At 40.1% G+C, this 22,271-nt stretch overlaps 1 protein-coding gene across 4 annotated transcripts in view; it reads right to left on the reverse strand.

The window, feature by feature from the left end:
* Positions 1–683: 683 nt before the first annotated feature.
* SLC1A3 (solute carrier family 1 member 3) overlaps positions 684–22,271 on the reverse strand; it is a gene marked incomplete at its 3' end in the record, with an annotated part of 35,645 nt that continues 14,057 nt past the window's right edge. The window contains exons 2-9 of one of the 4 annotated variants that reach the window (XM_083354593.1): positions 21,862–21,999; positions 11,014–11,218; positions 9,910–9,952; positions 8,255–8,550; positions 4,988–5,221; positions 3,052–3,246; positions 2,245–2,379; positions 684–888 (exon numbers count right to left, since the gene is read on the reverse strand). In XM_083354593.1, the coding sequence (XP_083210719.1) occupies positions 684–888; positions 2,245–2,379; positions 3,052–3,246; positions 4,988–5,221; positions 8,255–8,550; positions 9,910–9,952; positions 11,014–11,218; positions 21,862–21,999 (1,451 nt within the window). The remainder of the gene's footprint in view (positions 889–2,244; positions 2,380–3,051; positions 3,247–4,987; positions 5,222–8,254; positions 8,551–9,909; positions 9,953–11,013; positions 11,219–21,861; positions 22,000–22,271) is intronic. The other 3 variants (XM_083354595.1, XM_083354594.1, XM_083354596.1) reach the window with 3 other exon arrangements.

A 22,271-nucleotide genomic window follows, 5' to 3' on the forward strand; every position in this document is an offset into this window, starting at 1 on the left:
CTTATACTAAGTGAGATCACATTAACAGGATAAAGAAATATATATATATTCTTGAATAAGCTTGGTAATTTGATAAAATATTTACCACCCATTAAAATGTTGCATATCACTTTGTGTAATGCCTATTTTTTAATGGCATGTAGCTCTATATCACAAGTGCCAAGAATTTGGAATATTTTCCACCAATTTTGAAAAATGTGCCCTGATCCCATCACTATTTCTCCTGCACAAATTGTGCAGCCTTTTTCCAGCCAGATGTCCCACAGATGTAGTGGATTATGACTTCCAGAATTCTAACCAACATGTCTGCTGCATGTTTCCTAAGAATTTTGGGAGTTGTAGTCTCACATCAGGAAGGTATCAGGCCAGAGAAAGTATGTCTAGGTAAACACAACATGAAACATAACAATACTGTGCTTTGCTTTGTCCTCCTCTGGCCTTCCTTACTGGAAGGAACAAGGCGAGGCATATGGAGCAACAGCCTGCTGTTGTTCATTGCTCAAACCTAGCTATCACAAGGCAGAAGGGGCATGTCACACACTCTGTCTCTCATAATATCTAGTTCATCCTTAAACCTTTTCAGTGCTTTGAGAGTACAAGAAGACATGAGGAACAAGAAGAAGGACCAAAGAAAGTGTACATTTTCCATAACTCTAGTTGCTTTGTGTCAACTTTCCTCTACCTTACATCTTTGTTTCACTGTCTAAGGGCTTTTCATTTTCATTCTCTTGTGAAATCAGCTGGTAAGGCTTCTTCATTTCATTCTCTTCTATCACGGAGTTACCCATTTCAGCATCCTTGTTCCGTAACTCATGGCGTGATAAGTGTTCAACAATTCCTGCACCGATGGAGTCTCCCAAAACGTTGGTAGTAGTACGCAGACGATCCCTAGGAAATACGTTCAAGTTAACCAGTCATTGTTTACCAACACAATGAAAGCTTTCACTAGAAAATATAACACAAGTCCACATTCTTTCCTTAAAATTACATCTACAGTACAATAACATTTGCTTCAATGTTTGCACAGAAGTAATGAGAAAATGTTACAGGACCGATGGGAAAAAATGAATAGTGAAACGAAATAAGAGCCATATTTAAAAATTAAATATCAGCTCCAAGAAGGAATAGCACATAGGTATTTTGTAACATTCATGTTGTCTTTTGGGCCTCTTCCTTCTTGCACAAGGATATTCAAACTAACTGGCCACAAGCTGAAGCATTTGAAAGGGTTCATTAAGAAACAAATAACAGGCAAATGTCTGGTCTAATGAAGAGAAGGACCAGGGGTGACACGATAGCAGTGTTCCAATATCTCAGGGGTTGCCACATAGAAGAGGGAGTCAAGCTATTCTCCAAAAGCACCTGAAGGCAGGACAAGAAGCAATGGATGGAAACTAACCAAAGAGAGAAACAACCTGGAACTAAGGAGAAACTTCCTGACAGTTAGAACAATTAATCAATGGAACAACCTGCCTCCAGAAGCTGTGAATGCTCCAATACTGGAAGTTTTTAAGAAGAGACTGTACAGCCTTTTTTTTTGAAATGCTACAGGGTTTCCTGCTTGAGCAGGGGGTTGGATTAGATGACCTCCAAGGTCCCTTCCATCATCATCATCATCATCATCATCATCATCATCATCATCATCATCATCATTAAAGATTTGCATGTCAAAATATGGTGGCTGATAAGACTATTGAATAATGCATCTTTTTAAAAACTACAGCTTGGAAGGTGAACAGAGACTGAATAACTTTCATATCTCTGCTCAAAAAAAATCTTCATCAATAGTGGTGAATATCTGTAGCTTGGGTGTAGGATGAGGGTGAAGGTTTGTTCTCTGAGTTTGTGGGTTGGCTTCCAAACATTTCATTACCAGGCTAGGTACATCTTCAGTGGAGTTTAGGGGAGTTTAAGTTCATCACAAGACTTACTGACCATATGAAGCCCTTATTAACAGAAGAACACTGACACAGACATCCCCTAAACTCTACTGAAGATGTTACCTAGCCTGGTAATGAAACGTTCGTAAGCCAACCCAAAAGCTCGGAGAATCAACCTTCACCCTCAAATCTTCATCAGTATCTTATTCTAGTCTTTTTATATAAGATGACAGTTTAACATTTGTATGCGATGTAATTGGGTATTGTTTCAAAGAGACCCAATACATTTCTTCAGGAACTACAATGACTTATAAATTTAATTTTCACTAGTGTCTTTAGTCTACTTCATTGGAAAGATACTCACAGAAACCAATCCACTGCAATGATAAGTGTTATGTCATCTGTAGGCAAACCAACAGAGGTTAACACAATCACCATTGTGACTAGGCCAGCTTGAGGAATTCCTGCTGCACCAATGCTGGCAGCTGTTGCGGTAATACTGTTACAAGGAAAGAGACAAAAAACCAATCATGCTGCCATTTTCATTTTTTTTTTAACATTTCCCTATGGCATAAAACTTTTTCAGCTTTGAAGAAGTTGTTGGCTAGAAGTTCATGAATATGGTTAGAATCAGTTGCTAATTTGTATGATAAAAAATCTTTCCCTTTTCATTTCTCTTACAAGGAAATTTGATGCTTTAGCTAGATAAGCCATCCTCAACAGTGTATTCAGCTTATGAGTTCAACCCGTCTTCCCCAAGCTGGTATTTTCCGGATCTTAGATGTTCAGATTGTGATCTATAATCTGAAAAACACAATCCTTCCTTCCTTCCTTCCTTCCTTCCTTCCTTCCTTCCTTCCTTCCTTCCTTCCTTCCTTCCTTCCTTCCTTCCTTCCTCCTATATTACTCTAAAAACAATAATTAGCACAATAGGAAGAGGACATGTGGTGTATATAGCAGTCTTAATCTGGATTAGATCTTGATATTGTAATTTGCATTGCAAACAATGTATTCTGTGATTTCTGAAATGTTCATGATCTCCTACTTTAATCATCCTCCTGTCCCCAGTGTTATCATGCATCCCACTCAGAAATGCCCCTCATTCCAACTTTTCTACCTTTGTTGTCTTGCATAGGTGTACAAGGAAATGAATTTTGCAGGATTTACAAACCTGATTGTGATAATTTGCCCAAAGTTTAGATCCATATTGTTAACCTGTGCAATGAAAATTGCAGCCAGGGCTTCATACAAAGCTGTCCCATCCATGTTAATAGTTGCACCCACAGGTAGTACAAATCTTGTAATGCGTTTGTCTACTCCATTGTTCTCTTCCAAACACTTAAAAGTGACAGGCAAAGTGGCAGAACTGAAACCAGATGGGGAGAAAAATAAAAGATACCATTACCATGTATGTATGAATGAATGACTAGGGATGTGGTGGCTCAGTGGGTTAGGACGCTGAGCTTGTCGATCAGAAGGTCGGCAGTTTGGCGGGTTGAATCCCGAGTGCCGCGTAACAGAGTGAGCGCCTGTTACTCGTCCCAGCTTCTGCCAACCTAGCAGTTCGAAAGCACGTCAAAATGCAAGTAGAAAAATAGGGACCGCTACGGTGGGAAGGTAACAGCGTTCCGTGCGCCTTTGGCATCGAGTCATGCCGGCCACATGACCACGGAGACGTCCTCGGACAAGCGCTGGCTCTTCGGCTTTGAAACGGAGATGAGCACCGGCCCCTAGAGTTGGAAACGACTAGCACGCATGTGCGGGGGAACCTTTACCTTTACTTTATGAATGAATGAATGAATGTGTGTGTGTGTGCGCGCGCGCGCATGTGCACACACGTGCGTGCATGTGTATGTATACATACACGCACATACATACACAGTGTGAGAGAGAGTTGGTTCATATAGTTAAACTTCAGACCATGCTCAAAATTTGAGGGAATCTGCACCCAAAGTTTGGATTCCTGGGTGTATATTTTTGAAAGACCATATAGTACAGGTAGATCATTTTTCAATGCCCTTCGTTTCATTGAAGAACATGGTTGTCCAACTTGGAGACAGTACTAGACTAAAAGATATGTTTCAATACAAAGCAGTTTCAGGTATTAATTTTCAAAATCAATAATTAACATGAAAGAGCTGTCCAATTAAAATATTTATTGGAATATGTAGTCAAATAATATAATGTGCATCATAATTTGGTACTGTCTTATATTGTACTCTGAATGGTACAAAGATTCAGATGAGTGTCTCTACACACATATTGGAACAACATGTTAGGTGTAAAGTAAAACCTAAAGTAGGGTTGAAGAGTGACAGAAACCTGGATAATGATAGAAACCTGGAATAATCACATCTTCTCTCAATCATTTGCAATAAAAACATGTGTACATACTCATGGACCAGCCTAACCACGAATAAGATCTCACCTTTTTAAACAAAATACCATGAACAATATTGCTATCTGTAGATAAGACAATTGGGAAAGTTGAAATTTTTTAGGACCAGCCTATCTGTGGGTGGCACATTTTTCATGTTATTTTAATTAAAACTTTAACAATCTGTTTACAGGCAGATGGGCTTACACTCTAGTATATATGGGATACACAGTATTTTTAAAATGTATTACATCTACAGATAGTAAAAGGTAAAGGTTCCCCCGCACATGCATGCTAGTCGTTTCCGACTCTAGGGGCCGGTGCTCATCTCCGTTTCAAAGCCGAAGAGCCAGCGCTTGTCCGAGGACGTCTCCATGGTCATGTGGCCGGCATGACTAGACGCCAAAGGCGCATGGAACGCTGTTACCTTCCCACCGCAGTGGTCCCTATTTTTCTACTTGCATTTTTACGTGCTTTTGAACTGCTAGGTTGGCAGAAGCTGGGACGAGTAACAGGCGCTCACTCTGCTACACGGCACTCGGGATTCGACCCGCCAAACTGCCGACCTTCCAATCGACAAGCTCAGCGTCCTAACCTACTGAGCCACCATGTCTACAGATAAGCTGAACCCAATTTGGGTGTGTGTGTGTATTTTGGGACCTATATGTATATACAGTATATAACCAATAAAAACTCCTATATCCCAAGCTATTTGATTGTGGAAGCCTACCTTGAGGAAGTTCCCAAAGCTGTGATGAGAGCTTGCAACAATCCTCCAATAAAGACCCAAGGATTTTTCCGAGTAATGAAGAAGTAGAGAAGTGGGAGAACAATAATTGCATGGATGAGCAAACCAATGATAACAGTAACTGTATACATGGCAAGCTGGCCTCCAATCACACCCATATCTTCCATCTCAACAATTTTTCCAGCAATTAAAAACAAAATACCAAGTGGTGCATACCTGGGGAAAAAAGAAAAAAAGAAAAGAAAAAGAGAGAGAGAAAGAGAAAGAGAGACAGAGACAGAGACAGGGAGAAAGATAAATGCATTGCTTTGTAACTATTCTATTAGTCTATTTTTGTGCAAAAATGTGTAATGTATCTTTATTCTCTTGCACTTGGAAATTCCTTGCTCCATTCTAGAAAGACAATAAAGACAGAGACTGTGACCCTAAATATTTTAATTTTTTTTATTTTTATTTTTATTCTATTTATATCCCGCCCTTCTCCGAAGACTCAGGGCGGCTTTTACAAACTTAGCAGTAGCCTTCATTCTATGTATATGCCTGCTTATTAGGGCCTTCACACACACACACCCCAAGCGGCATTATTACAAAGTCAGCTTATTGCCCCCAACAATCTGGGTCCTCATTTTACCTACCTCGGAAGGATGGAAGGCTGAGTCAACCTTGAACTTGGTGGGATGCGAACCTGCACTAATTGCAGGCAGCTGGTGTTACTTAAGGAGGCATTAGCCCACTGCTCCACCAAGGCTCTTTATATATTGTCCCAGTATATTCTTGTTTATTATATTGTCTGGTGATCCTTTGGCTAAAAAGCTGTCTATGAACCAAAAGGGAAGCCTCTATAAACCCAAGAGAATTTATTTTTATTTATTTATTTATTTATTTGTTTTTATAAACCGCCCTTCTCCCGAGGGACTCGGGGCGGTGTACAGAGTAAGGTAGGTATACAGATTGAACAATAGTGAAAAACAAACATATACTCTGCAAATTAGTGGCAAACAAAGAAGAATATGAAGATACCAATTCATTATGGACAGACTTTAATCATGGCTGGTGTGTTTTATTCCAAAATATGTATTTTTTTACAAAATATATATTTTAATCACATTATATTTGTGCAGAATAATATCTTGGTGCAATAATGAATTCTGAAGCCAGTTATGCAAGAGCTTGTATACTATGGCTGTAATTCAGTCTACGAATACTGAATCAAAGTAACTCTCTGCACAAATAAGCAGTTTGTTAGTGATACTACAGATTACTTTTTAATCCAGAATTTATTTTAGCCTCAGCATTTTTTTTCAGTTTCATATTTCTGGTCTTGTGTTCCAATGGAGACCATCACATATCCCCATTCTTTTAAGAATCTCTGTTTTTTTTCTTGCTGCTGTTATAATTGCTTTGAAACAACTGTGTGAAGGTTTTAAATTTCTTCCCTACAAATCACTCATCAAAACCAGGTTCATACTTACCCTTTTCCACATCTAGAGGCCTCCTGATTGTTTGGAATTCAAATCCCAGAATTCTTAGTCAGTGTAATCATGCTAATCAGGGAAGTCTAGGAAATCACTGAGGACTTCTTATTGGTTTGTGGTTTTTAGTTTTTATGGTTTTATCCATCATTGTAAACTGCCCAGAGTTTAGTTAAGATGTACAGCTGCACAATTATTTTATATAAATTAAATAAATAAAATTAAGACATCAAGAAGAGGAAGGTTGACATCCTATAACTTTGCTTCTGGCACCACTGGAATATTGTACACTCTTCTCTCTCTTTTTGGGATAATTTTCCTTTCCCTTTCTAAGTTATCTACCAATCTTGAAATACAGACCATCAGACTCTCAAGCTTTTGATACAATATCATGTAAAGTGATAGCACTGTCATGATACATAAAGAGTAATTAATAAAGGACACATACAGCTCTGATGAAGTGGAAAGTGATGGCACCCAACAGGCTTTCTTCAGTCTTGCCAATATGGCTGGGAGTAAATTCAGTTTATAGTTGGAGGTGGGCAACTATATTCGTAATTTTGCTAAATTATACTGTATCTCCCAGAATCCTTTACCATTGGCCATAGTTCTTAGGACAACTGAAAGTTTGTGTTCAGCAACATCTGAAATGTTACAGGTTCCCACCCCTCATTAGCTGAACTGGAGTGCAGCTGAAGTGAATCAGACCATTTCCAGGTTCTTTTTGCTTGTTCAAAATCTGGAGGAAGATGTCAGAAATTGTTGGTGAGTAATGAGAATATCTATTTCACTAGATCAGGGGTGTCAAACTCAATTTCATTGAGGGCCACATCAGCATTGCGGTTGCCCTCAGGGGCCCGGGTGGGTATGGCCTGGGTGGGCGTGGCCTACTGGGTGGGCATGGCTAGAGTGCGTATGGCCTACTGGGTGGGCATGGCCAGCTCTACATCGTTCTCATCAAGGGTGCCTATGGGGGCCTGGGCAGGAGTGGGACAGATCTGAGGGTCTCTGGCAGAAGGAGGGTCTCTGGGCCAAGGCAGTGGGGGCCATTCCCTCACTGTTTCCAGGATGGCTTCGCAGGCCACATGAAACCACTTCGCGGGCCGGATCCGGCCCCCGGGCCTTGTGTTTGACATGTCTGCACTAAATAATGCACCAGAAGGGAATTCAGTAATTCCTGGAAAAAGGACTCTGAGTTAATTCCTGGATCATCCTTTCACTTCACATACATGGACCCCCTATGATCATAGAACTGGAAGAGGGAATCAAGTTCATCTCCCCGTACATTGCAGGATTCTTCTTCTTTTTCTTCCATTCAACTGTGCCCCATTCTTAAAGACTGCCTGGATAGGTCCCTGCAGGTTTTCTGGCAAGGTTTTTCAGAGGTAATCTGCCATTGCCCCCTTCCTTGAGGCTGAGAGAATGACTGTCCCAAAATCACCCAATTGGCTTTGTGCCCAAGGCAGCACTAGAATTCATGATCTCCCAGTTTATAGCCTGGTACCTTAAACACTACACCAAACTGGCTCTCAAGATTCATTACATCACTACAAATGTCTATAGCCTTTGTTTGAAAACCTCCAGTGAAGAAGAAACCACTCCATGTAGTAACGTATTCCACTGATTGATAGTTGTTATTGTCAAGAAGTTCTTCCTAATGTCTAATCTGTATTGACCTTGAATTTTCATCTCAGAAATTGTTAGACCAACCAAGAAGGAGGTTCAGCTTAGACCTTCAAGTAAAGAGTACTAGTAGCACAGTGAATTTAGTACTTACCACATTATTAGAGCTACCAGTCGCATAATAGCCTCATTAAGACTGTCGAAGAACTCTCTCAATGCCCGACCTTGTTCCTTCATATTGCCAATCACTAATCCAAAACTGATGGAGAAGACAACCAGTCCAAGTGCATTCACTCCATTTACACCCCCTGGTACAGGGATTATCTCCTTCTTCATCTGAGTTAGGTTTTCCACAGCTTCTGTTACATTATTTATGATGCCAGCAAGGACCGATGTTTCATTAGAATCATCATGTGTATAATGAACACGCTCTTCATAGTTTGTTTTGAACTGTTAGAGATGGTTAGAAGGACAAATATTATATTCATGTGTTAGGAATTCTAGAACCTTATTTCTAACTGCTCAAATGCAATTATCAAAATATTTATCTGACCTCCCGGGATGAAGACAGAAATAATCTAAATAGGGAGGGAGGGTCCTTGGTGGTCTCTGAGCCTGCTTGTTTTCTTGCAGACCTTTCATTACCCAAACTAGGTATCATCCGTGCTAATAAGGAGTGCAGTTTGCTGTCAGTTTATATTCTAGTGGCTTGCCCTGGCAGTGTTGGTGAGGGTGGTCTTAGAGATTCTTTGGTTGGGCTGTTTACTGTCCACTTCTTTGGCAGTTTCTTGATTGGAGTATTGTTCAGTTGATCATTGGTCTGATGTTAACCTTGGAGTTAATCTATGCTGATCTGGATGCTGATTGTTGGAAGAGAGGTGCTTGGGTCTTTTTATTCCCTTTTTGGTTCTTTGATTGTCTTTTTTGCATAGTCTATAGATGTTGTTAAAGTCTATGTGTCTATTGATGGTTAATTTGTCAGAGTACCAGGCTTCTAGAGGTTCCCTGATATGGTCACATTTTCCCAATTGAAACTATGGTTAGATCTGTCTATATGTTGTGAAATTAAAAGATTTTCATCATGTTAGTCTCTAATCTAAACACCGCTGGCTTCTAATATTATGCTATATTTTTAATAATAATGAAGCACTTTCTTCTCTACATCTATGGCTGCTGGAACATCAGCAATAACCATAGGACCATTTTTATACTTTTAATAAGTCAGAGATCTGTGCAGAAGAGCAACAGTGTAATCCTGGTTGGGTTGTGAAGCTATGCCCAGATAATACAGCCTCTTAGAATCCATCCTATAGAATTGTCAGTCAGTGATGGCAAACCTTTTATAGACCAAGTGCCCCAAAACCGCCCCTGTCCCCGCCCACCCCACCTGCCTGCAGGGCCACCCACTGCCTCCATGGCTCGCCGCAGATCACCCATGCCCTCCGCCTGCACCCTGCAGCATCATCTCCATGTGACGAAGTGCAAGGGCGGAATCCCTGCTGCCTGGCTGCCATGTCCTTTGCTGCGCTGCTCCGCATGGGCTGCACCTGGAGGCAACTCTTCTCCTGCTGGTGAGGAGGGGGCCGTGGGGGAAGGTGGGGCTGGGGCAATGGTGCACGTGCACACAGAGAGGGCTCTGAGTGCTCCCTCTGGCACATGAGCCATAGGTTCGCCACCACTGCTGTAGGTGCTTCTCACTGGGAGACAATTAAGAACATTCCCTGCATCATAAAATTGGTCTTTGTGTAATCCCAATTGAATCTGGACATGTAATATACCCACATATAGGAAGGGATTCAATTTTTTTACCTGTTTGAAGCAGGCTTCTACAAGATTTGGAGGAAACATGTTTCTGTAAAGAAGAAAAAAATAATATTTACCTATTAGCCATAATTTGTCATCCTATCACGATCACACCAAAGGACAATCAATTTATTTTTTCCAATATTCCTTTAAACACAAAGTATAATCCCAAACCACATTTTATGGGGTGGTTACTGGTAGCAGAGAAGTGGTCAGTAGAAGTGTTTTCTGGACATGTACAGGTAGGCCCAGAAAACAATGGAAGAGCTTTGAGGCACTTGCCAGGTATCGTAATTGTGTCAGCTGCTTCACAATCACATTTGCTTCTTTGTAAGCAAAGTGGTTCCTCAAATGAATTGCATACCCTGAAGCAAATTATGTTATCCTCATGTAACTGAAATTTCTCTCACCAGTTAAATCTCTCACCAACACACATATTCAGCAAAGTTTTTCCTTCACTCAGAATATAATAAACAAGAACACCGATGTTCTGATTTTTAAGATAGTGTCTCTCTGAATGATGACTTATATTCCCAATGACAACCATCCCTAATGAAATTGGAATGACACCTTATAGGAATCAGTAATGGCTCTAATTGGCTTTAGAATGAGAGACTAACAAGAAATCTTAGTCCTACTTAAACCTTGTAGACCATCCCAGAAGACAGTTGCAAATCTCTTCCATACTATTGTCAAAAAAACCACCCAAAGTTGCTCATAAATTCACCCAGTCTTGCTCAGCTTGATGGTGAGCTATATACTTACTTTGTATAAGTGTGTAAAGCCTTTGCAAACTGTGGCTCTCAGGTTTCCACAAAATGCAAAGTACTTCCCCCAGCCACAAAAGATTGTTCAACTATGATCTGTAGCTATCCAGCTACTTTTGGACTATATTTCAGAATTATTTCCAAGTTGAGGATGCCACTTTGCTGTTCCATCACATCACTCATTTCCTTAGCTTTACATTATCACACATGAAGCATTTTTTTAATTTAGTTAATAGCTTTCCTTCAGGAAGGCCCTTCTACAATTCACACTAACCACACTGCAATAAGAGGGATGTAATCTAACACATTTGAAGGAGCCAAGTTGCAGAAAAATGCTGCCTACCTGATTAAGTCCAGAAAGGCATCCGCAGCTGTCACTTTGACAATCTTGCCTTCTCTGTGCATTTTTTCCTTTGACCCTTTCCCAGGATGGATGATGACTACCATTATTATCCCAATCAGGACAGCTATAATTGTGGTAGTCATGTAATACACCACTGCTCGGAGACCCATTTTCCCTGATGCCTTACTGTCCAAGGCCGACACTCCTAACACAAATTGATGTACAAGGGTAAAGTTAGAGTCATACATCTCAGAAATTTAACCTTCTTTGCAGAGGAAAGTCCTCTTTATCTGGTCCAACTTCAAAGACTGGGAGGAACAACAACCCTGAAATTCTTTATTAATTATACCCATAAAAGTAGTCCTTGCAACCAGTTGCTTAGTGACTGTTTGAGGTTATGACCAATCTCTTCAGAACTACTTGTAACCCAATTCCGGAGTTCAAATGGCTACACAGAAAAACATACACTTTACAGTTACACGATCAAATTTGGGATGCTTGGTAAGTGGCTCATATTTGCGGCTATTTGTAGCATTCTGCACTCATACGACTATGATTTTTGGTGGTTTTTGCCAGTTTCCAGCATTTACTTCCAGTTTCCAGCAAAAAAAAAAAAAACAATGAAGAAAGCAATGGTCCTTGCTTAACGACTGCTACAATAAAATTGACTATGTTTATGTGGTGACCCACTTAACGACCATGACAACATATGAATGTCATTCTGGGCTCAATTATGGCCTTTTGTCAAGGACTACTTCTATGATATTTTAAGATTTTATCTTGTTTTTATGATTGCCTCTAGGCGAGATGGGTGGCATATATGTTTACTAAATAAACAAACAAATAGGGGTTTGAGAAGGCACAGAATATATATCTACTTTACTGTGATAAATTCTATTATATTTCAATATTAGCTATAGCAATTAATTCTACCTTTAGCATTTCACATGTAACTATTCTGCACAAATATGCCTGTTCTTTTTTGGCAATGGATTTCTTTTTTTTTTAATCCCATTTATATCCCGCCGTTCTCCGAAGACTCAGGGTGGCTTACAATCTAAGAGGCACAAATCAGCGTGCTTAGCAATTTCCCATTTTAATTCTTTAATTCATATTCATTTATTATTCATTCAATTATGTATTTCTTGCATTAATACTTTACTGTTCTTTTACATAATTAACAGAGATGAACCTGGGCACACCCTCATCTTATCCTCAAAATAACCATCTTGTTAGATAGATTGGGCTGAAACAAATGTCTGCCCAATCCAATACTCTAATATACTGTATTATATTGGCTAACGTGTAAGTGGCTACTCAGGCAATTATGTGTGAGGGATGGTGTCCATGGAGGGGGATATGGTGTAATGGACTACAAAGAAGCGCCAATTTCCCAGAAAGGAGTGAGCACATTCCAAGGAGGGGGATAAGAGGCAACACAGCCCTGATGTCAAGCCCAAAACCAAGAATCACACATGGTGATTTTTCCAAGCCGAGTTCTTTATTGTTTCATACCTATAGACAAAATCTTGCTAGATTGAGCACTCAACTGTCTGTATCTACAATATATTCCACAATGTGAACTGTTGGGGATGGGATGTTTCCACCTCTTTCTCTCACACATAATATCTGAGCAGTGTTGCTAACTCCCCTGGAGTGCACCCTTCCCCTCCTAGGCAATCCACCTCCATGCTAAAGTTTATCACACTGGAGTTAGATAGGAAGAAAGCTGGAATAGTCACTCTTTAGAATCTCCCAGGGCATATCCATTGGGGTGAGAGTAATAAAGGTTTAGTCTGGCAAGATTCTGTTTATTGCGTGAAATCCAATAAAGAAGTGAATTTTGGCTGGACTGTTGTATATTGGGCTGGACTTGAAACTACCGGTATGTGACAAACACAACCCTGCAAAGCTGAACAAACTGCAAACAACCTTTGCAATATACATTCATTCAGAGGAATACCATCTGTGTGATTAACAATAATAAATTTCAGTCTAAGCTCAAGGGAAAGTAGGCTTTATCTTTATACCCATAAAGAAGGCCAAGTATCCTTGCCTAAGTTTTCTTTTAAGCATGTATGCTTTACAGTCTGGCATGCAGACTGGTTGAATCAGAAACATTGCACTGTCCCAAAGACAAGGGGTGGAATATAGTTCTTAATTATAATAAACAAAACAAAAACAAAAGCAAAAGCAAAATGTACCCTTGATTAATCCACGTTATGACATTTTAGATTCAAATAAAGCCAAACAAGCTTTGTTAGAGCTTTAGTCCTCAATTTACATCTGTAAAGGAGCCTGCCCATCACAGAGGTAACTCATGATGATTTTATGAGCTTTTTTGAGTCAGTTGTTAAGCGAATGCTGTGGTTGTTAAGTGCACCCATGGTTTGCTATGGCAGGTTTGCTGAAAAGTGGAAGTAAATACCAGTTTTTGGCAAAACTGTCCTAAAATACGGTCACATGACTGCGGGATGCCACAAACAGCTGTAAACATGGCCCACTTGCTGAATGCCCAAAGTGAAGTCACATGACCATGGCAGGGGTGAACCACTGGAGCTTTGAATCTGGATCATACTGTAAGTACTGTTCTGGTAGGTCTGTCAAAACTTCAAATGGTCACCAAGTAACTGGTCATAAGTTGAAGACTACCTGTATCTTTTAAGACAGTTCTTAGGGCAAATCTGAGGAAGTAACTGGTCCATCTGTTCCTTTCCATTTCAAAATCTGTCTCTTGTATCATGATCACTCAACTTTACTCCATTGACTTCTCAGAGATTATTTTCTTCAGGCTTAAATGTACTTTTGCCTTTTGCTGTAACTTCCCACAGTCCTTGATGCTGATGCAAGGTTGCACAGTTGGAATAGGTCAGTTTTTTTTCAACCTTGGAAACTTTAAGATGTGTGGACTTCAACTGCCAGAATTCTCCAACCAGCTTTGCTAGCTGGGGAATTCTGGGAGCTGAAGTCCACACATCTTAAAATTGCTGAGGTTAAGAAATACTGGAATAGCCTATTCAACACACACACACACAGACACAGACACACACACACACACAAACAAAAAACCCTGAGGCCCTTTCTCTTAGGGCTGCATCCCATTTCTACTTTCAACTTTGCAAGCGCAAAGTAACACAATATTTCTAGATATCCAAGTCAGTGGCACATTTCCCGTTCTTCACATCTGCCAGAGTAGGACCCTACTGTGTGGGCTGTTTAGATACCACTTTAACTCTTTGCATTATTCCATCTTTTGCTCATGATATTGGAATGCACCACACAATATGTTTTTTGAAGAGAAACTAAGGGAGTAATTTATCTTCTTTATGTGTGCTAAGCAGAGCAGGAGGTAAGGACTAGCAGGGATTCACAGCAAGCCATAGAATGGTGATTAGTAACAGCTGACAGCCTTGAACCGAGTCTCTTTCTCTTGGGTTGCCTCATTGTAATACCAGAGCACAAAGAACTAACTGTCCCAATGCCAAGAATCTGTAAACGAAGGCACACAGAAATAGCAGCCCAAAATTTTTCAGTAACTAAAGGCAGCCAATACCTGCTTGCTAGAGACCTGAAGAGACCATCCTTTGATGGATGTGACACTTAAATTAACCTGCTCTCCTTTAAAAGCATTTTCTCGTATCATTAAATGGCTTAAAATGGCCTTTTCTGGTAGCTGGGATATGAGTTGGGTGAGGATATTTGAAAGTAAATGATGTAGAATCAAAGCCCATCAGCTTCTGAAAAAAGGACCTTCACTTGATGATTATCCCTAATATTGAAGTAGTACAGTGAAATACTGTGATTTAATTAGAGGGAAGTCCATCAAAGTAATTTCCCAAGCCAACCAAACTTCTTGAAGCATAGCAAATTAGCAGGAAAGCCAATTTTTTTTTTTGGTCTGAGGTAATACATCTGCAACTTTTTTCCAATCTGTTACAATAATAATAGATTTAAATCTGCTTAAAAGATTAGTACGTGAATTTGGCTAGGAAACACCATTCCTTTCCTCCCAATTTATCCAACCACAGATATGGTAAATGATCAGATGTCATAAAGCAGGGGTGTCAAACTGCCAGCCCATGGGCCGGATACGTCATGGTAAAACCGTGCCCATCCCATTGCTGGCAATGGGAAAAAAGTCGCAATATATCACAAAATAGTCACTTGATGTTGCGAGTTTGACACTTCTGTCATAAAGTGTCTTTTATTTAAATAATGATTTTCTTAATTGCTCCATACCTATTAGCCCTCCAGTGGCTTCATGTTGTTGTTAGCTGTGAAGTCGTGTCCAACCCATCGTGACCCTATGGACAATGTTCCTCCAGGCCTTCCTGTCCTCTACCATCTTCTGGAGTCCATTTAAGCTCACGCCTACTGCTTCAGTGACTCCATCCATCCACCTCATTCTCTGTCGTCCTCTTCTTCTATTGCCCTCAATCTTTCCCAGCATTAGGCTCTTCTCCAGTGAGTCCTTCCTTCTCATTAGGTGGCCAAAGTATTTGAGTTTTAGCTTCAGGATCTGGCCTTCTAAAGAGCAATCAGGGTTGATCTCCTCTAGGACTGACTGGTTTGATCGCCTTGCAGTCCAAGGCACTCGCAGGAGTCTTCTCCAGCACCATAGCTCAAAGGCCTCAATTCTTTGGCGCTCGGCCTTTCTTATGGTCCAACTTTCACTGCCATACATTGCAACTGGGAAGACCATAGCCTTGACTATATGCACTTTTGTTGACAGGGTGATGTCTCTGCTTTTTAGTGTGCTGTCTAGATTTGCCATTGCTTTCCTCCCGAGGAGCAAGCGTCTTTTAATTTCTTGGCTACAGTCACCATCTGCAGTGATCTTGGAGCCCAGGAAAATAAAATCTGTCACTACCTCCATTTCTTCCCCATCTATTTGCCAGGAATTGAGAGTGCCAGATGCCATGATCTTGGTTTTCTTAATGTTAAGTTTCAACCCAATGTTTGCACTCTCCTTCTTCAACTGCAACAAGAGGCTCTTTAGTTCTTCTTCACTTTCTGCCATTAGAGTGGTATCATCTGCATATCTTAGGTTGTTGATATTTCTTCCGGCAATCTTAATTCCAACTTTTGATTCATCTAGCCCTGCCTTTCTCATGATGTACTCTGCATATAAGTTATATAGGCAGGGCGGCAGTATACAGCCTTGCCGGACTCCTTTCCCAATTTTGAACCAATCAGTGGTTCCGTGTCCAGTTCTCACTGTTGCTTCTTGGCCCACATATAGGTTTCTCAAGAGACAAATAAAATGGTCTGGTACGCCCATCTCTTTAAGAACTTGCCACAGTTTGCTATGATCCACACAATCAAAGGCTTTAGCATAGTCAATGAAGCAGAAGTAGATGTTTTTCTGGAACTCTCTAGCTTTCTCCATGATCCAGTGTATGTTGGCAATTTGATCTCTAGTTCCTCTGCCTCTTCGAAATCCTGCCTGTACTTCTGGTAGTTCTCGATCCACATACTGCTGGAGTCTAGCTTGTAGGATTTTAAGCATAACTTTACTAGCATGAGAAATGAGTGCAATGGTGCGATAGTTTGAACATTCTTTGGCACTGCCTTTCTTTGGAATTGGAATGTAAACTGATCTTTTCCAATCCTGTGGCCGCTGTTGAGTTTTCCAAATTTGCTGGCAAATTGAGTGTAGCACTTTTACTGCATCGTCTTTTAAGATTTTGAATAGCTCAGCTGGAATGCTGTCACCTCCACTAGCTTTGTTGTTGCTCAGCTTTTCTAAGGCCCACTTCACTTCACAATCTAGGATGTCTGGCTTGAGGTCAGTGATCACCTCACTGTGATTATCAGGGACATTAAGCTCATTCTTGTATAGTTCTTCTGTGTAATTTTGCCACCTCTTCTTAATCTCTTCTGCCTCTGTTAGGTCCCTGCCATTTTGGTCCTTTATCATGCCCATTTTTGCATTAAACATTCCCTTCATCTCTCCAATTTTCTTGAAAAGATCTCTGGTCCTCCCTATTCTATTGTTTTCTTCTATTTCTTTGCACTGTTCATTTAAGAAGGCATTCTTATCTCTTCTAGCTATTCTCTGGAATTCTGCATTCAATTGGGCGCATCTTTCTTTTTCTCCCTTGCCTTTTGCTTCGCTCCTTTCCTCAGCTATTTGCAAAGCTTCCTCAGACAGCCATTTTGCTTTCTTGCATTTCTTTTTCTTTGGGATGGTTTTGTTTGCTACCTGTTGTACAATGTTGCGAACCTCTGTCCATAGTTCTTCAGGCACTCTGTCTATCAGATCTAATTCCTTAAATCTATTTGTCACCTCTACTGTATATTCAACAGGGATATGATTTAATTCATACCTGAGTGGCCTAGTGCTTTTCCCTACTTTCTTCAGTTTAAGCCTAAACTTTGCAATGAGAAGCTCATGGTCTGAGCCACAGTCAGCTCCTGGTCTTGTTTTTACTGACTGTATAGAGCTTCTCCATCTTTGGCTGCAGAGCATATAGTCAATCTGATTTCTGTGTTGACCATCTGGTGAGGTCCACGTGTAGAGCCGTCTCTTGGGTTGTTGGAAAAGAGTGTTTGCTATGACCATGGCTTCATATGCAGGGCTAAACCATGGTTTATTAATGCTTTGTAACTATGCCACAACTAGCTGAATTCAGATATTGTTCTAGACCAATATTTCTCAAAATGTGGTAAGGTTTAGGAATTTCCAATACAGCATGCCAAGTTTGAAATATACTGTTCTAAGCTAATCTAAATAAAACACTGTTCCAGGCTGATAAAAAAAATAAGTATCAAGAACTTCCAAATTCATCAGAGTTAGGAAAGGGCCACAAGTTTGTATTATTTTTTAAAAAGTCCTTTCTTCAGAACTCAAGTTTTAAAACTATGTAAGAATATTGCCACCAATTCATCTGTTTTTACCCATTGCAATTTTGACAACAGGAAAGTGGAAGCCCAGTGGGCTAGTAGGCACTTCTCACTAGAGTTAGGATAAGAACAAACATTTTAAGACATATTACGCTCCCTCTGATTGGCTATATAAATACTGACTTCCTGTCCCTAAGTTTATATAGTTTGGTGAGATGATCACGTGCTTCTACAACTTATATATAGTCATTGAAGCTAAATTTATTTCCAATTTTCCAAATTTGCAACATTTGAAAGTGGTAACAAAATGAAGAACTTATTTCAGTTTACAGGCCAAGATGAGCCTATTCAAATCTTATTTATTATTTCATCCTTCCAAATTTGGGGACAGAACGATCAACAGTGATGATGATAATGGCACAAGGAAGTTGGAAACGAGAATGGAAGGGAAGAAGTGAGACACATTCCAGAGAAACATGAGCCATGAAGCTATTCCTCCGTAAGAATGCAAAGGGTTATGGGGTCAAATGCAAACCAGATCTCCAGGTTCACAGTTAGGCACTATGTTTTGACCTCTGGAAAGATAGGTCAGTGTTTATAGCCTTAGTGGAATTCCTGGCTTAAGGCAGCAGAAGAAAAGTCAGACCAGGCAGCTAGACCGTATAGAGAAGGAAGTTTAAGTGCATAATGGCGCAATGTCCTAAGCATGCCATATGTGCCTGTTTCTGGAGAACAGCAGTGAAAGAGGCCTATCACCCTGCCATTCTATCTGTAAGCTTCCTAAATGCATCCATGACACAGAAGACTGGAGACGGAAGACTGGATTAAAGGGTCCTTGGCCTGATCCAACAAGATTCTGCTAATCTTAGGTTGCTATGGCTGCACAGAATGGGGAAAAAGGATGCTAAAAGGAAAGTACCACTCGCAGTGATTGGCTAATAAAACCACAGGAAGTGACAAGAAAGATGAATAACACCTTAAGTCTCCTACTATAGGTACAATATTTTGAATTGGAATTTATGAAGAAGCAGACGTAATAAAGTTTACAGTGAAAAATCTGTTTGATGGGAAAATAATTACCTCCATAAGCAACATATTGCCAAATATCAGATGCTGGGCATAACATTTTTGTGTGTGTTTGCCTTAGTGTGTTGTGTGAGCCCAGCCTATGATTTAGTTCTGATGCTACTCAACTCCATTTGATCCTGCTCTTCTAACAGACTTCTGAAGTTATAAAGCTGACTCAGGCTGTGTTTACACAGTTAAATCTATGTGACCATCAAAGGTCTAGCAGTTATATTCACATAATACAGTAAGCTTGGGGTTAATCTTGGTTAGGGCTTTTTGGGCAGATTTGTTAGTTATTGGATAAGTTTATAATGCACAAATAGTCTTCAACTTATAACTGCATTTGGGATGGAAATTTCCATCATATGTTGATGTGTTTATAAGGCGAGTTATCACATAACAAGACCCAATCTTACAATTATTTTTATTGCTGTTAAGCAAATCACCTCAGTTGTTAAGGGAATCATGTGGTCATTAAGCAAATTCAGCTTCCCCAATTTATGTTTTTTGTTGAAAACTGGGTAGGAAGTTTGCAAATTGTTAACACATGATTGCAGGATGGTGCAACTGGTTGTAAATGTGATCCAGTTGCCAAGCACCCAATTGTGATCGTGTGACTGTGAGGTGATGTGACATTTGTAAATGCAAGGGGAAGTCATAAATTGGCTTCTTCCAAGGCTGTCCTAATTTTGAACTGTTGTGAAACAAATGACCATAAATTGAGGATCACCTGTACATTACTGCATGAACCATCTAAACAGTTGTGGGATTCAGCCAGTTCGCACCACTTCGGCAGAAACGGTAGCTAATTTTTTGTTGCCCAGGCCCAGAATGGACTTCCGGAAGCGGCATCCACATAGAGAACCGGTTGTTCACATATTTGAATCCCACCACTGCATCTAATGCTTAATAATTCAAAGAACCAGGTTCATAGTGTGTCTGAAAACAATCTCTGTCTCACACAGAATCTTTCCCCAGGGTAAGCACTATATTTCCAATATCCAGGAAAGAGCTTCCTTTTCCAGCAGTTGCTTTAACTAGGATAATTATAAGTTACACAAAACAGGTCCAGCTTTTACCCCTCTCCTTTATTTTATATCTGCAATTTTAACAACTTTTAAAAAGCTAATTATTTTCAAATTCTGCCAGAGACCATTTTAGCCATGCCACATTTCTCTTTTCCTCTTAAATAATAAAGCATGGAGATGAGGATTGTACCCACCCTTCCTAAGAATTAAAAATGGTAAAAAAAATGGCTACCTGAATATTATGGCTTGTACAAAAAACATGCAGTCTTAAAACAGCATTAGAATCTTTTCATCTAATGTGCATGGAAAATCCAACAATATTATTATTATTATTACTTTAAAAGTAATCTTCCCTTTCATTTGTTTTCTTTTCTACTCTAAAAATCTCCATTGTTTTACTGGCAGTCATACTCTCTTTCCTTCTTAGCTCACAGGCCAATCTTTTTGAGAACTGAAATGTGCACAACAGTTACACATCTGTGTTTGTAGAAGGGGGCAGTGGGAAGTTCATACATTACCAGCTGCTTTCAAATAAATCCAGGTTACCTTGGGGGTCCCTTGATAGAAGGTAGCCAATAATATTAATAAACATCTTTCCCTCTAAAACAGCACACTGAGGCAAACTTCCAGTTTCGCAGGGTTTCCTGTAAGTATCCTTTGAGGGAACCTGCGACAGCTTTAATTTTTGTTGTTGCTGTTGTTGCAATATTGCAAGAAAATGCTTTGTAAAAAAACCTGTAACTCGGAGGAATATGCAGGAGATAAATACAGCAGCCATTGGAGAACAAAGGTCTTTCTGGGATTTTGGGGAAATTGTGCTTACTGAATGAGATACTTCTAGAATGGCCCAAAGTGGCTCTGTAGGAAAGCCGAGGATCACATCGGCTGGGCCATTTTTCAGAAAGATGATCTTTGGAAAAGGTAAAAAGAGCAAAGTATGACAGGGCAGGTAGGAGGGCCAAGGCTGTGTAACCTGGCAGAGCGGGAAGCAGGCCCAAGTCTGTGGATCCAACAGGTCAAAAAAGCAGACAATCTGGCAGAGTGAGAAGCTGTCCAGAGGGTGGCTACATGAAGCGGTCCTGGGAGGCCCAGCAGAGGCCATGTATTTAAATTTATGAACCTTATTTATTGTTTTATAGTGTTTTAATTGAATGTAAGCTGCCTAGAGTTGCCTCTGTTGAGATGGGCGGCATGGAGGAGCAAGCAAGCAAGCTAGCTAGCTGAGAGTCTGCTGCAGTGTAAGCTTGGACCTAAAACACAGCATGGGCCTGTGCCAGGCCTTCCGTATCCTGAGGTACCCCATGCTCTGCTTAATGACCAGCACAGTAACTTAATGACTGCAACTGGGAGAATCAGGACTGCAGTCATTGAATAAGAAGTCATATGGGTGCCTCACTTAACAACCACAATGACTTATGACATACCACCACAACAAATCAATTATAATCAATTAATGAATAAATGTTTTATCTTAGTTTTAACTGAAGTTGTTGGTAACCAAATCTTTCAGCTTCTGTATGCAAGTAAATATTCGGCCACACAGCTCCCGTCCTTTCATTAAAGAGCCCATTTTTTACTTACGGTAATAATCACCACCATGAATTGTTATATTACAACATCACATTCTAGATTCTTTGAGGTGCCTAGAGCATGGGTGTCAAACTCGCCACGTCATGTGATGTGTCGTGACATATCGCAACTTTTTTTGCATTGCCGGAGCTGGGATGGGTGCGGCCTCCGTATGATGCAATTGGCCCACAGGCCAGCAGTTTGATACCCCTGGCCTAGAGTATATCCTTAGATACTGTTTTTTGAACAGTACACATATTCACAGAAATAAGAATGTTAAACTTGAATGACAGTAGTAAAACACAAAAAGAAATTAGAAAATAATTTATACCAGTACCTGTTACTAAGCTGGATACAATGAGAGGCAAAACCAACATTTGCAGCATTCTCATTAACAGTTCACCAGGGAAGGAAAAATATTTCACTTCTCGGTAGCTGAAATGATAGGATCGGAGACAAAAGCCAAGGATGATACCTAAGAAAAGAGAAACCATGGTGCTTTATTCTTCTGCAAACATTATATAAACACATAAATTTGGTACAGCTGTAACTGACAAGAACATTCACAGATACACTGAGGGCAGAACTACAAATTCTCATCACTTTGATGTTGGCTGCAACTGAGTTGGTAGACTGTGGGGTTTGTGAGGCAACAAAATATTTTCTGCTGAATTATCTAGCTCTCATGACTTCCAGAAAAGAAGAAAATAGTGTAAAACCGATTTTCCTGAGGTATGAATGTGCTTG

This window comes from Vipera ursinii, assembly GCF_947247035.1.
Source record: "Vipera ursinii genome assembly, chromosome: 2".
In the NCBI taxonomy this organism is placed as follows: Eukaryota; Metazoa; Chordata; class Lepidosauria; order Squamata; family Viperidae; genus Vipera; species Vipera ursinii.